Genomic DNA, 14,753 nt, shown 5'->3' with positions numbered 1-14,753 from the left:
TGGACAGGGAATTTGAGGCTCAGAGAGGCTAAGGAACTTGCTCAAGATCACACAGCAATGGGAAAACAGGGATTCAATCCCAGATCAGCAGACACAAAAGCTCATGTCAAAAGCTCGTGCTTTTTTCATCACAGTGCCTTGTGTCCCTCTTGGGCCCTGGGCCATGTCTGCTGGAATGGATTGGGGGCTGGGATGAATAGAGGCAGGGGGCTCAGGGGTATGAGTTCTGTGTTGCCTGATGCTCTTTGACCATAACAACATATCCAAGAGTCCTACAAACAGCCAACGGCATGGCAGTGACCTCATCTCCTGGTCTCATCTCCTTCCTCCTCTAATTGAGATATCAACCTTCTGCTTCTTTCCCTTCCATCCTGGACACCTGGCATTGCAGGGCTCTCAGGAGATAAAGCTGATCTCCCCCTGTGCCTCCTACCTCCCTCCATCATGAAGACATAGACAGAGATGAGTCAGATGAGTGTGCACTCTCTCAGCCACCCTTTTCTTCTCTATTCTGTCTCCTTTTCCCTCTTCTCCCCTCTGCCCTCTACCTTCCTCCTCTTTTCCCTCCCTATAGCCCTCTTTCTCCCTCCCTCCGCCTTCTGCATGCTTTGAGACAAAAGGGCCAATTAATCTTGCTGCCACCACCTCTGCTATACTGCACACTGGTCCACAGGCACAGAACTCCCTACCAGGATTGCCTGAGCACTTCCTGGAAACCAGAGCTAATTGGTAACCGATCACATTCATTCTTCTACAGCCTGAAAGCTCCAAAGGAGGCTCTTTCCAACCTGAGGCATCAATCATCAGGGAGATCGCCAGGGTTACCTGTCACCCACCGGGTGGCATTTAGACCTGCTGTTTCTACCTTGACATGTGGGTTTGGGTGATGCGTGAGCCCCAATCACATCACTGCCCCCAATCACACACACACACACACTTTTCAGCACCACAAACTGCAGAGTGTTTGAGAGCATTTGATTAATGTGCTGCAGGAGTGCTTTATTTCTGCAAGTGTACATACATATCTTACATAAAGAGAGATCATACAGGTCTCTTATTCTGAGGGAGTAGGTTATATTCCTGTTTCCTTTATGCAAGTGACATATTCCAGAAAACGTAAGTATCAATGAGATTTTGGCATCTTCAATCATGTTTAATTCGCGCCTAGGCAAGGCGTGCAAATTAACATGCAGCAAATCTCTGAACCTCAGTTTCCTTACAAGAAAAATGGGTTTAATCATTTTTGCTCCAGCTAGCTTACATGGCTGTTGAGAGACTCGTGGAATGAAATTTTAATTTTGTGGATGTACTTTATTACCTACAAAGCACTTTATTACATCAAAGCAATGTTATTGTTGCTCAAATGAAGATGTAGTTGGCCAAATAAATTACCACCTCCAAACAGAAATTCTGCGATGATCCAATTTTCATGTATTTAGTTGGCTAAGATGAAGATTATCCTTGTGTGTTTTCCAGATGCAGGCAGGATGGGATGGTGTCTCACTAAGCCTTCTGAAACTCGGGGAGCACTGTGGGGTTGCCCATAGGCTATAAAGAGCCTCCTGTCTGAGCATTTATCAAAATTTAATTTCAGGGCACCAGTTAACCTTGAGACCCCAGGCTATTATCACCCTGATCAATCTGAATAAGAGCATGAGAATGAGGACAATCCCCGGAGCCTCCGTGGGTGTGGCCCCTTGCATCTTGGGGTCTTCTCTACTCCAAACACATGGGAAGTTGTAGGGTCAGACAGACATGTGTGTGGGGTTTCCCACCCAAGGGAGAAGTGGCTTGCTACATAGAGTTCCTCTGTTTGTGCTCAGCATTTGGAAGGAAAATGAAATGATTGCCACTTGGGACGGAATTCATTTTATTCAAATAGCAAGATTTATGGCCCATATTTCTGGGAAGGTGCTCAGCAGCGATCAGATGCCTGTCTGTGTTCCTGCCCCCTTGGGACAGCCTGCAGGTATAGTCACAGCTTACCTATAAGAATATGTGACAAAGGCCATGGAGAGTGTTGTTTATAAATTATTTTCTGACACTGTTTATAAAGGATGAGACTATAGTGGGGTGGATGGTGGCAGAATGCAAGATCAATGGCAAATGTGCCCTCACCAGACATTTCAAAGATCTTGGAACACAGCTTTTCCTCTGAGAGAGAGACCAGTATCAACTCATCAGTCAATACACTTTTACTCAGTGTCTCTTCTGGGCAAATTATCATGTTAGGAGACATGGAGGAGACTCCAAAATATTTCCAACATAGACCAGGAGCTCTCATTTTAGTTGGAAAGATAAGACATTCTTGTGGATAAAGATAAGGGCTCAGAAAAGAGTGAGGAGGAAAAAGAAGCTAATATCACCCAATCTCCTGCCAGGACTGAGGCATTAATTACACTGTCCCATTTGATCATCATCAACGCAAGGAAAGATCTTCCTCCCATTCTAGGCAGGAGAACACTGAGAGAGAAGTAAAGCGACTGCTCAAGGTCCCACAGGCAGCAAGGGCGCTAAGGTGTTCCTTCTCAGTCTGCTTCATTCGGATGGGGCCAGAATTGAAGTTTGAGGAACTACTAGCTTGAGATCTGAAGCTTTAATGTCATTTTCTGTTGATAAATAAATAATTATTCGTATCCATTTGCATTTCCATGGCCAGATAGCCATCTCTTTCCTGGTGCTGAATATTTCCTTCCCCCACTGACATCTTCCCACATTCATTTAGCTTCTCTCTCTCTCTCTCTCTCTCTCTCTCTCTCTCTCTCTCTCTCCCTCTCTCTCTGTCTCTCTCTCTCTCCCTCCCCCTTTCTCTCTCCCTCTCCCTCCCTCCTTCCCATCACACACACAAAGACTCAGACACACACCTTCCCACCACACACCCATATGTAAAATAAAATTAGAAATACTGCCAGACTCTCAAGGTATTTAGGGAATGGAGATCTTCAACCAATACAGCCCAAACCAAGCCCTCCAGACTCCTCCCTCCCAAGCCAGGGTGAGAGGCAGGCAGAGCTTGTGAAAAGGGCCCTGACAGCCATGATATTGACACAAAGCAGCTCTAAAGGAAAGAAGGCCACTTGTATTTCCCTGTGCCTACCCTGTGGCCACCTGAACTCACAGGGCTCCCAGATTCTCAGAGGCCAGCACCTGGCAAGCTGCTCTTTTGCTTCTATGTAAGACCCTTTCAGAACACAAAAAGGTTTCCTGGACCCCTTTTATTCTGATGCACACCAATAAAATACAGAGAAAACAGTATCTGATGATTCAGAAATACAGGCTGAGCTGATCAGCACATGGCCCTCATTTTAAGGGATTGCTCTTATTTACATCAACCAATTGAGAAAGCAATAAACAATTATTTATTTGTTATGTTTGCCTTTACCCAGAAGAGTGGAACAGAGCGGGTAGGTGGGCCATGACAGCCCAGGAAACTGAGCTAGTGATGGTGGCACCAGTGCTCCTGCAGTGTTTCTAAAGCTCCCTCTGCTTCCTTCCCCCTGCCCCCATTTGAGGCACACTGGCCAAGTGTCCCCACCCTCTTGGTGGCCCCAGTACCCATCTGAGAACAGTGAAGTAGGGAAGGGAAGGCAATAACAAGAACAGGGAGATGGGAGCAGGACTCCATGCAGATGCTTCTGGGTCAAGCTCTGTGTCTGGACAAGCCCCTCTGTTGTCCTCCCTTGTCCCAAATCAGAGCTCCCCCTGGTCTGTTGGGTTGTGTAGAGGCTGGGAGCAGATGCACTAGTTTAAACCCGGGCTCTGCCACTTCCCTGGCGTGTGACCTTGGGCGTGTGACTTAGCTTCTCTGTGCCTCGATCCCATACACTGGGCCTCATAGAGCTTCTGATGAAAGGATCAACAAAGCTGTTCTCTGCTAAGGGCTTAGGACAGTGCCTGGTGCTCAGGGCCCAATAAATAGTATCAATAATTATGATCTATCACGCAAATTGTGCTTCCCATGGGCAGGCCCTGTTTAAGGACTTCACATAGAAGCCTCACATGTCTGTTTTACAGATGAGGACATTGGAATCTGAAGCTCACACAGTAGTGAATGGTGGATACTCAGATCTGGGCAGACAGGCTCCAGAGTTGGGCTCTCAACCCCTCTGTGACAATGACGCTGATCTTTATGGGTGTTGCCCCTTGCAGGCTTAGTCCTCAAGCCCCTAGACTTCTTCCTGTCCCAGAGTGGAGAGCAGGGAGGCTTGTCAGCCACATTGGGGTCGGGGGAGTAGATGATGGTCAAAGCATTCCCATCAGGACTGAATCCAGATCCCAGTTGGCACCGACAGCTGAAGTCAGGCAGGGCGCTTCAGCCGGCTCCAGGGGAACGAGGAGAAGGGTGGGGGCAGGTACGTGGTGCTGAGAGGGGTGGCCAGAGCGCCGCCCCCAGGAGGGGGGGAGGGATGGCGGGGCTGGGGGTTACCCAGCCGCCATCCCTGCCGCTTCCTGGCCCCCACTCGCTGGCGCCCAAGTGGGAGGACTGCAGCTGCCCGCTCCCTCCTCCCCACACCCCCGCTACCTGCCCAGTCCCCGAAGCGAATCGTGAGGAGACTGCGCGCCAGCCGGGCCGAGCCCACAACTTTGCAGCCTCGGGGAGGGCGAGAGCCCGCGTCCAGGGCTCCTCTTGTCGGCGACAAGCTCCCGGTGAGTTCCTTTCCCCACCCCTCTGCGGCGGTGAAGCGGCGGCAGCGGCCGCGGCGCGGGGGGCGGCTTCCCGGGCACCAGGGAGGCGGTGGCCGAGAAGCCGGCGGCCGCCCGCGCTGCCTGCCTCTCCGGGGCTCTGGCTCTGCCGCCCTCCGCGGTGGGCGAGGCCGGCGCCAGTGCGGAACCGACAGCCCCCCCGCGCCCCCGGGGTGGGCGCTGTGCGCTCCCGGCTCCGGCTCCGGCTGCGGCCACCCGCCGAGCGCCCCACACTCCCCCAGCCCCAGTCCTTCGCCCTGCAGGCGCCGCGGCGCCTCTGAAGGCTGCTCCCGCGCCCCCCTGGCGACTAGCGTGGGGAAGACACTTGCTTTGCCCGAGCCCGAGGCCGAGGGCTCTCTCTGGGGTGGGCAGGCCGCCGCAGCCCCCGAGAGTGCACGGCAGGGCCAGTGCTGGGCCCCCAGCGACCACCCCTGGGGCGTGCGCTGTGCTGTGCACCTGCGGGCGAGAGAGGCCCGCGCCTCCCACGGCGGCCCGGCCGCGGGGCCCGGGGGCACTGACACCTGCAGAGGGTACTCCAAGGTGATCAGTCGCCGGTTCAGACGGGACAGCTGGACGGAGGCTTCCTGGCTTTTGCCCATCCTGGGTGCAGCAGCCTTCTCAGAACTTTTCTTGCTTCTCTGGCTCCCCGACTCCTTAGCCCCTGGAAAAGTTCTCTCAGGCACCGGGAATCTCATTTCCCGGTGGTCTCCGAACCCGGGCGGGAACCAGGTCTGTGGGGGGTGGGGTGGAGAGGCGATGCAGTGGGGGCTGCGCTTGGCGGCGGGGGTCGGTCCGCCCAAAGGCTTGCCAAGCATCTACTCCTGCGCCCAGCGCGGGCTTGTTGGTACCGAAAGGGTTTCTGTGCAATCGGGGTTGTTTGGGTTTCTCGCTTCAGGGGGGCGGGAGGCTGGAGCGAACGGGGGGATTTTAATTTCGTCGCCTTCCATGAAAACGCTCTTTGCAAAGAAATAGCCAAGGCTGCCAGCGTCGGAGAGGTGGGCTGACCAGGACCGGCTGACACAGGTATTCCAGCTGCGCCCCCCACCCCACCCGGTGCCTGAGCGCGTGTTTGAATGTATCGATTGTTTTCACTGATTTTTTAAAGCCAGGTAGCAGTGGCTGCGTGTGTGTGCACACAGATATACACAGACACCCAGGCGCACACAGATTACACGTACAGTCACACACAGGGAACCCCCCCACACACACACACACAAACATCACGGACCACAAGCACACATACCTCTAAAGAGCCTCAGGTTAACAGTGAGGTCCCAGCGTGTTGCCCAAGATGGGGGTGGGGAGTGAGAGGGTGGGCAGGGAAAAAGCGGAGAGAGGGGAGGCGAAGCAGGACTTCCAGGAGGTAATTTCTCTACGTTCCCACCCTAAATCCTTAGCTTTCTCCTCCTAGGGGTTCTGAAAGAGAAATCCCAAACCAGGGCTCGTTTCCACGGCCGTAAAGGAGCGGAGCCCTAGTTCCCGGCCCCGCATCCCCTCCGACGGTGAACAAGCCCCAACCTCGCTCTCCTGGGGCCTGACCCCGGGGCGCGGCGCCGAGGTCGCTCAAAAACCAATAGAGAGGGCGCCAGGAAGTAAATCCAGGCCCCCAGGGGCCTTCGCTGTCTCGGGGTCTCAAGCCTGTTTGGGCCCGGGTTAGGGAAGACAGGAGCGATGGTCCAAGGACAAGGGTCGCAGAGCTCGGATTTGCGTGGAGAGGCACAGACAGCCCTGGAGGAGCGCCCTAGGGCGCCCCCTGGACACCACAGTAAGTCTTCCTCTCACCCTGGGCCCCTTAGGAATGTAATCGAGGATGCTGGCCCTGAGGCTGCTTAACGTGGTGGCCCCCGCCTACTTCCTGTGCATCTCCTTGGTGACCTTCGTGCTGCAGCTCTTCCTCTTCCTGCCCAGCATGCGTGAGGACCCCGCGGCCGCCCCACTCTTCTCGCCTGCGTTGCTGCACGGGGCACTCTTCCTGTTCCTCTCAACCAACGCCCTGGGCAATTACGTCCTGGTCATCCAGAACTCCCCCGACGACCTGGACGCCTGCCAGGGGACTTTGGCCAGGAAGGCTCCATGTCCCCCATCCAGCACCCACTTCTGCCGAGTGTGCGCCAGAGTCACCCTGAGGCACGACCATCACTGTTTCTTCACCGGCAACTGTATTGGCAGCAGGAATATGCGCAACTTCGTCCTGTTCTGCCTCTACACCTCCCTTGCCTGCCTCTACTCCATGGTGGCTGGCGTGGCCTACATCTCTGCTGTCCTTTCCATCTCCTTCGCCCACCCCCTGGCCTTCCTCACGCTCCTTCCCACCTCCATCAGCCAGTTCTTCTCTGGTGAGTGGGCCTTGCCAGGCAGGTTGAGCCCTACACAAAGAACCCCCACCACCAATCCCAAAGTTGCCAGATTTAGCAAATAAAAATACAGGATGCCCAATTAAATTATAATTTCAGATATACAGGGCATAACATTTTAGTATAAATGTTTCCTAAATATTGCATGAGACATACCCAAAAAAATTGCTATTTATCTGTAACTCACACTAACTGGGCATGCTGTATTTTATCCGGCAACCTCTCTCCCCACCCCCATCCTCGTTCATCTTCTCCTCCTTGCTCCTAACTGTCCATTTGCACATAGAATTGTGGCGATCCAGGCAATATACCTACTCTGTGCCAGGCAAGGCTGGGTGCTGGTCATCCCTCCATGCAGCCTGTGAGGTATATCCATGCTATGAACTTCTTCTGCCTGGACCCCAATCCTGTTCACAGATTCCCCGAAGGACTTTGCCCTCCAAAGGTCTTGCCAACCAACCACAGTAAGGTTGACAGGTTGCCAGGCCAGCCCCAGCAAGAGGCTAAGTTCTTGCCCTCCCGCCCACTGTTTGACTCCCACCAGGTGATTCTCCAGTCTGCAGATGGCTCAGAGTAGGGGGCACCTTGGTTGGAGATACAGCCATGTTTAATGGCTCCATCTTCACACCACAGGACTGGTGTGGGATTGAACCTCCAGATGCTCTGACACCTGCCGGAGCCAAGCATGTGGGCCTTCACAGTGGTGCTCAGCTGGGCACCCTGGTGAGGTCTGTACTTTCTATAGTGTGCCCCAAGAACGGCTCCCTGACAACTGGCCCAGGGGGATCTCATACCTCCTGGCATTTCTTACCACTTTAGCTGGACTTCAAATTTGCCCCTACGTCACATCCTTCCACTCCTTCCCGACCTTGGCCTTTGATTCTGACTGACTTGGTTCTTACGATTTAGCATGCACACATGGATGTATGTGATATCACCTCCATTTCTCCAATGAAGAAGCTGAGGTTCAGATGGGATTAAACGGCTTGCCCAGGATCTTAACTCCTCCTGCATAGCAGCCCCTGGTCTGCCCCCTACAGCAGCACAGGGAATACAAGTACAGCATGTTTCCTCACCCACTGACCTTTCAGGGACAAAGAAAGACAGAGTGCAGCTACTTCCATGGAGAACCCAAGATTGTCTTGATATTCCTGGGCTGGACATTCATAAAAATTCTGCTCCACTCTGTGCAGAGCCATTATTTCGGTCTTTGCTGGGGCTGCAGCCTGGTCCTTTACAGGCATAGAACTATTGTGCTATTTGGCAATGGGAACACAGAGGCCCAGGAAGAATGGGGATTGCCTTGAGGACTAGTGGCTGAGATGGGCCCAGAACTCAGAGCTCTTGGGCTTTCTGGATCCTGGCGCTGGCATAGGAGGCTTCTGGAACTGAAATAACCAGGACGGGGGAGGGTAGGTGGGCGGGCTAGGGGGTGGAGTGTGAGCACAGGCAGGTGGAGAGATGAGGAGAGCCACGGAGCTTGATTACACTTTCTTTTCCAAGTAGTTTCATCACATAAAAGTGGATGGTTCCAAAGGGAGGATCTTGAAATAGTTTCATTTGAGGTAACCCAGGCTTGAGGCCTGTCCATATGTCCTAGGTTTAGGAGACAAGGAAGGAAGGAAGAGGGACCTATTTCTTTGATCTGATGGGAGAGCAGAACCAGTAAGTTCCTACCTTGGGTCCAGATCCCTGTTCCAGCAGAAGGATAAGCCACCATCTTTTATCTCATCACCATACCCACCAGGAAAAGGAGGCCAAGATTTCGACTCTCCAACTCCCATCTCATCTTCCTCCATTGCCAACCTTTCATCGTTCCCCTTGCCAGCCCTTCTTCTCTCCCCTCCCCCACACATACACCTCACCTCTTCAGCTTCTCCCTCCTTATCTCTTCCTCCCCTATTCTCAACCCAAACAGTTGAGAGCACACCTTACCTCATCTGCTCAGGAGGACAGGCAGACAGTAGGGAGTAAGAAACCTCAAGTTGTTTAATAGACTGAACTATTATTCCCCACCTGTGGTACTTGTGGTCCCCAGTAGTGGTCCCCTGAGTCAGATCTGCCACCAGAGCGTGGGATGGCTGTGAGTGTGGGCCCTGGGAACCGGAAGTGGAAGGGGTCTTCTAATGGCTGCTGAAGAGGTAAGAGGCTGGCCAAGTAGATTTTAGAAGTTTTCTTTTCTTTTGGCTTTGTGGGACCAGTATATGTTATGTCACCTTTCTGAACCTCATTCTTCTCATATGGGAAAGGATGATGCCATCTGGCTTGTGCCGCGGCATTTTGATAAGTACATTAGCATGGTGGGTGCCACCAGAGAGTCCAGTAGAAGGGAAAGGAGATTAACGTTTCTGGAGCACCTATTACGTGCTACCCGCTGTGCAGATCTCATGTCATCCAATCCTCTGGACAGGCCTATGAGGGAAGTATTATCATATCCATTTTAATGGCTGACCGAACGGTCAGCAAGGTTAAGTCACTTCGAAGCCACACAACTAGTATGATTCCAACCCAAGATTTTGATTCAGGGTTGCTAGCCTCCAGAGCTCATATTCCTTCCACTATACCACACTTCCTCTCTGAAGCTGCTTCTTGACGAATGAGCCACTTTGGGAGGGAGGGAGCTTCTTGTCCCTTGATGTATGTTAAAGATGCTAGGTGATGATCTGTCAAAGGTATTATAGATGGTTGGTGGGAAGTAGGGATGGAGAGATTGAATGGTGTGACCATTCAGGCCCTTTAGGAAAACTGTGATTTTCTAAAAGAAGCAGAAATATTATTAAATAGTTCAGAGAAGCTGAGACAGCCGGGTTAGACAACTTCAAACACTTCAAACACCCCAGAATAGCCTTTTGTAGCTGCCACTAGGGGCCAGGAGAAGGCCATAAGGTCTTTTCCTCATGCCTTGATTTAGTACCAGAAAAAAGCTCATGGCAAACAGCTTCCATCAGCCCAGGCTTCTCCCTGCAGCTGAATTACAAGGCAGGCCCGCACTTGACAGCTCTGAAGATCTCACATTCCAGTTCGAGGGTCATCTTTGCCTGTCAGCACTCCCCGAGCCCAGAGGGAACCATGATCGCTGGATCCTTTCTCCTGCACATGGCTTCCTCAGCTAACCTGTGCTGTTGATGGGAAGAAGTGGATCAGAAGGATGGCACAGCCCAATATGAGCCTGTCCTGCTGCTGCCCCTAGCCAGCTGGGGGGCTGCTCAAAATGCCAGCTGGGGACAGCTTTCCATCCCCTGGGCAGCTGGACTTATTTGTCTCCAACTTTTCAAAGAGAAACCTGCTAGCAAAGCTCCTAGGGTTGAGGGCAAGAGAGGCTGCTAATGAGCAAACCCTAATCGAGGCCATATTCTCATCCTGGTGGCTGAGTCTACGACGAATCAGACTGGACAAGTTTTAAAAGCCCAGCTTTCAGGGATCTGGAAATTGAAGCCTGGGGAGACCAGGGAAGAGGTGGGCTGGGGGGTGGGGGACAGGGGAAGCTGGAGAAGGGAGGAACATGGTTGAGATTTGCAGAGGTCAGCTATGTTGTAAGATGGGGTTTCTGGAGCAGGTACCCTTATCTCACTGGAGGAAGTAGTGATGAGCTTACCCTGCAGGGAGAGAGGGCTTGAGAAGGGCTTTTGAGTCCTCTCCTGGGCCCACTGCCCTGGTACGGGGCAGGTCAACGTAGGTGTCTCTACCATGGCTGCCAAAGTTGCAGTCCAGTGAGGACTGCAAGCCCTGGGAAGGAGAAGGAGATAGAGTGATGGTCTAAGGAATTAAAGTTGAGCCTTTTTTGGATATAATCTCATTTGTGAATGACCCTCAGCAGGGAGCACTGCACTAAGTGTGAACCAGAAAGCTGGCCACTTCACACACAATTTTCCCGAGTTATGCCACCCTCATGCATCATTATTATACCCATTTTACAGATGAGCAAACTGCAACTCAGAGAGGTTAAGAAACTTGTGTGAGACCACAGAGCTGGGAGATTCGAGCTTAGCATGGACTGACACCCCAACTCTGAAGCAGAGTGTGAGATCTCTTACTCAACGAATGTTTAAAAACCAGTAATAGAGAACTCTGGTCTAGAGGGGTTTACAGGAGGTTCTGCCCAAAGCAGTGTGCTTGACTAATGACCTTGGGGCCTCTTCCAGCCTTAGCAAGCTTTGACTGACAGGACAGCTCTGGCTGGATGTTCCAGAGCGCCACACTGTTTTCTTGTTAACATTAATGACTGCATTATTCTCTAAGTAGGCACTGGGAGCACGTGACTTATTTTTCTTGATGACTAGGCCCTGTTCTCCATCATGCTGTCACTTTCCTGAGTTCTCCCAGTCAATGCTCCCAGCTCCATAGGGAAGAAGGTGCTTCAGTCTAGACAGCTGCCCAAGCGCCAGCTTCCTCTCTAGGGTCCTCAGCTCACCGCTCTCTCCTCCTGAGAAAAATCCCTTCTCCCTGTTTGCAGACCAGAAAGAGAAGGCAGAGAGAGATGGGTATCTCCTGATTTGGGAAATGTTAGTGTCTACGCACTGACCAGAGAAGCTTCCTTCCCTTCTCCCCAGCACCCCCAGCTCTGCCATCGCTTCAGGAGACAGCACTAAGAAAAAGTGAGGGCAACTAGTTTATCCTTCCTCTCCCCCGCTGCAGCGCGGAGACTGCTACAAAATGTATCTTCAATCGCATTAATCTCCCTCCCTTCCTAGCGGAAAGCGCCTGCGGTGTTCGCAGTTCCGTCCGTGGCCTGGGTGTAAAGCGGTTCTGGTGTTTCCCCGCCCCCTGCAGGAGCTGTCCTCGGTTCTGAAATGTTCGTCATCCTCATGCTCTACCTCTGGTTTGCCATCGGCCTGGCCTGCGCGGGCTTCTGCTGCCATCAGCTGCTGTTGATCCTGCGGGGGCAAACCCGCCACCAGGTGCGGAAGGGGGTGGCGGTGAGGGCCCGGCCCTGGCGCAAGAACTTACAGGAAGTGTTTGGGAAAAGGTGGCTGCTGGGCCTGCTGGTCCCCATGTTCTATGTTGGAGGCGAGAACTCCAAGCACCAGGACAAGTAGCACAGGTCCATCATTTCCGTGTGTGTGTGTGTGTCTTGACTTCTCCTGAACATAAGCCCACTGCTCCCTTGTCTCCATCCATGAGCCGCTCCAATCTCGGGCGGGTAAGGTCCTGGCCTCCACCCCTGGTCTGGGACACAGAGGGAATAGCTTTGGCAGGTGGATCATGACGAGGACGGAAAATGGCCGCCCAGGCCTTGCTACACTCCCCACGGGCTAGCCAGGTGGCTGCCATGCGGAGGCCTCTGCTTCTGTTTCTTCTCCTTGGGGTCCCTACTTCCCCTCTGCCTGGCTTGTCCACTCTGCACCATGTCTCATGTCATCACTGCCATCGGTTAGAGCTCTTCTTCTAAGCCCCAAGTTGGGAGGAGATTCGTGCTGCTGCTATGATATTCCCTGGGATCTGGAGGCTGGCTAAAAGGTTTAAAATTACCGAATGTGTAAAATGACCACGTCAACTGCTAAGGAGGGTGGGAAAGGAGGGGTGTGTGTCCTTGTTCCTTCTGTGGAATTAGGGGCAATGGGAGGGAAAAAGAACTCTGTAGCTTGCTGCTCACCCACCCCCTCCAATTGGCAAGGCCCTTTCTTTGGGACACAGCAGCCAATGGTCTGGGATTTCCAGCTGCTGTCCCCTGTCAACCTGCCCCAGCTGGCCACCCCAGCCCAGTCCAGGGTCTGGCTGGATGCTGCCTTCCCTTGGCAGTCTTCCAGCCTTTCCCCTTGTCTCCAGCCTCCAGGTCTTTGCTAGATGCTGGGAAGGCGAGGAGAAGAGAAAAAGAAAGGAGAGATACTGATAAATGAGAGAGGCATGTGACTGCATAACCACATAAAAGGGGTCGTGTGTGTGTGTGTGTGTGTGTGTGTGTGTGTGAGAGAGAGAGAGAGAGAGAGAGAGAGGAAAAATACTTAGGGGAGGGGAAGAGAGAGGGTTACAGAGAAGCTGGATGATGGTATATTTGGGGAATGAGAATGAGAGAGGGAAATGGGTTCATCTCTGCCCTGTAGAAAGGACATTCTGGCATCTAAAACTGGTCAATGTTTGAACATCTACTTGGGGAGTTAGTGAGTTCCCTCGAGGTATCCCAGCAGGGACTAAGCAGTCATCTAGCAGGCATGCTGTGGAGAGAATTTCTGCACAGGGTCCGGGAAGGGAAAATTCCTTTCTGCCCCTAATAGTCTAGTGTTCTCTCATGATTGCCACGTCCAGAGGCAAGATCTGTAGACATGCTTGTGAGTTATTTGCTTTCATGGAGTGTGGGCCAGGCATGGAAGGGTCTGAAAATCATGAGGGAAAACTTCAGGACCCTACCCAACCATCAAGGAGAGAGTCTCTAGAGAGACAGAACTACCTGAGTGTTAGTGCTAGTTGAGGGGGTTGGCATTTGAAGACAGGGAGATAGAGCAATATCAGGGCAGGTGGGCACAGTGGTGGGGAGAGCACAGCTAGAAGGTCACGCTCACTATGAAGGGTGAGCTTGGCAGAGTTGAGGCTGTGGAATGAGAGAAACCAGAATATAGGGGTGCAATTGCCAGACCAGCCCCGCTTATCTGACTGTCTCTGAATAGGGGCCCTGCTGTGTGTTCAGGGGACCAGACCCCTCGGGCCGAGGAGGGAGTGGGTACAAAACAAGTGCTCCCTCCTGACTGGGTCCCAAGGCCAGTCTGCCATCCATGCGTGCAACAGGGGTGAAGCCCACACCCTACAATGTCCAGCTGGTGGCCCCAGCCACCTCAACTGTTGCCACAGAACATCCTGAGTTCTTGAGCAGAATTTGGAAGGACTTTACCTTGGTGCAGCCTACACGCCCCCTAGAGGGCTAATGTAGTAATGGCTTCACCGGCTCATACTTCCTTTCGTATTCCTTCAGTCCTGTATGCTACATATATTTATTGGGGGCAAACTATGTGCTCTTTCAGGCACTGGTATATAGTGGTGAACAAGACAATGAGATTTCTACCATCAGGGACATCTTGTCACTGTCCCCATGTCTACATGAACCGACTTCCACCCCCAGAAAAATGGTCACTCTGCCACCTTGGTGGTTGGTAGGGCAGGTTACTTAGAGGGGAGGGATGTGGCAGAGAGGGCTGAAGGAGACCCCAGGGTGCCTGGATGGAGGAGTCATCGGGGGACATCCTCACTCCCATTCTGGCCACACTTAGGTAGGGGGAGTGGAAACGGAGGGGAAAGGCACTGGGCGATCCTGGCCTTGGCTATCTCCTGACCACAATGCTCAAGCTTGGAAACCAGTCTGGCCTCCTGGAGATTTAGCACTGTGAGGCTGGCCATTGGGGGAGGGAGCCAACTGGAAACCTGCAGGGGGTCAGCTCCTGGCAGGTGGGGCCAGGAGTGGTAACCATGGGAAGGTTGCCACGTGTGGGACCCGAGCAGCATTTGTACACATGACCCTGTATTGTCAATGAAGGCCATCAATAAAATATGTGGTTTTAAATTGGATTTGCTGTGATTATATGGGCACTGTGGTTGGTAGCTGGGCTAGAATGCACTGACGCAGTCGTACTCGCTGTTAAAATATTTAAGGTAAGTATCAAAAATACTTCTGTTCAAGTAGGTACATCACCTTTGTCTAGACTGCTGCTGGCCCAGCTGCTCCCGCTCTTCCCCGGGGACCCCTGGCTCATCTAGTAATCCAGCAATTAAAAGGGCGTCTGTGAGCCC

General features: G+C 52.7%; 1 protein-coding gene across 3 annotated transcripts; it reads left to right on the top strand.

Annotated features, from left to right (window-relative positions):
* Positions 1–4,335: 4,335 nt before the first annotated feature.
* ZDHHC22 (zDHHC palmitoyltransferase 22) lies at positions 4,336–14,531 on the top strand. Of its 3 annotated transcripts, none has more exons than XM_081048899.1 (4): positions 4,336–4,647; positions 5,650–5,706; positions 6,480–7,019; positions 11,808–14,531. In XM_081048899.1, exons 3-4 carry the CDS (start codon positions 6,494–6,496, stop codon positions 12,071–12,073), a joined length of 792 nt encoding a protein of 263 aa, XP_080905025.1. In that variant the 5' UTR covers positions 4,336–4,647; positions 5,650–5,706; positions 6,480–6,493; the 3' UTR covers positions 12,074–14,531. The 3 variants fall into 3 exon arrangements, with proteins under 3 accessions (XP_080905025.1, XP_080905026.1, XP_080905027.1); XM_081048901.1 differs by lacking the exon at positions 4,336–4,647 and adding an exon at positions 5,282–5,412; XM_081048900.1 differs by lacking the exon at positions 5,650–5,706.
* Positions 14,532–14,753: the final 222 nt, after the last annotated feature.

Source organism: Rhinolophus hipposideros (assembly GCF_964194185.1).
Source record: "Rhinolophus hipposideros genome assembly, chromosome: 5".
In the NCBI taxonomy this organism is placed as follows: domain Eukaryota; kingdom Metazoa; phylum Chordata; class Mammalia; order Chiroptera; family Rhinolophidae; genus Rhinolophus; species Rhinolophus hipposideros.
This window is presented reverse-complemented; position numbering and strand designations above follow the sequence as displayed.

Coding starts and splice junctions, on each gene's coding strand:
- ZDHHC22 (XM_081048900.1), top strand. CDS start 6,494: ATGCTGGCCCTGAGGCTGCTTAACGTGGTGGCCCCCGCCTACTTCCTG. Junction 7,020..11,807: donor CATCAGCCAGTTCTTCTCTG/GTGAGTGGGCCT, acceptor CGCCCCCTGCAG/GAGCTGTCCTCGGTTCTGAA.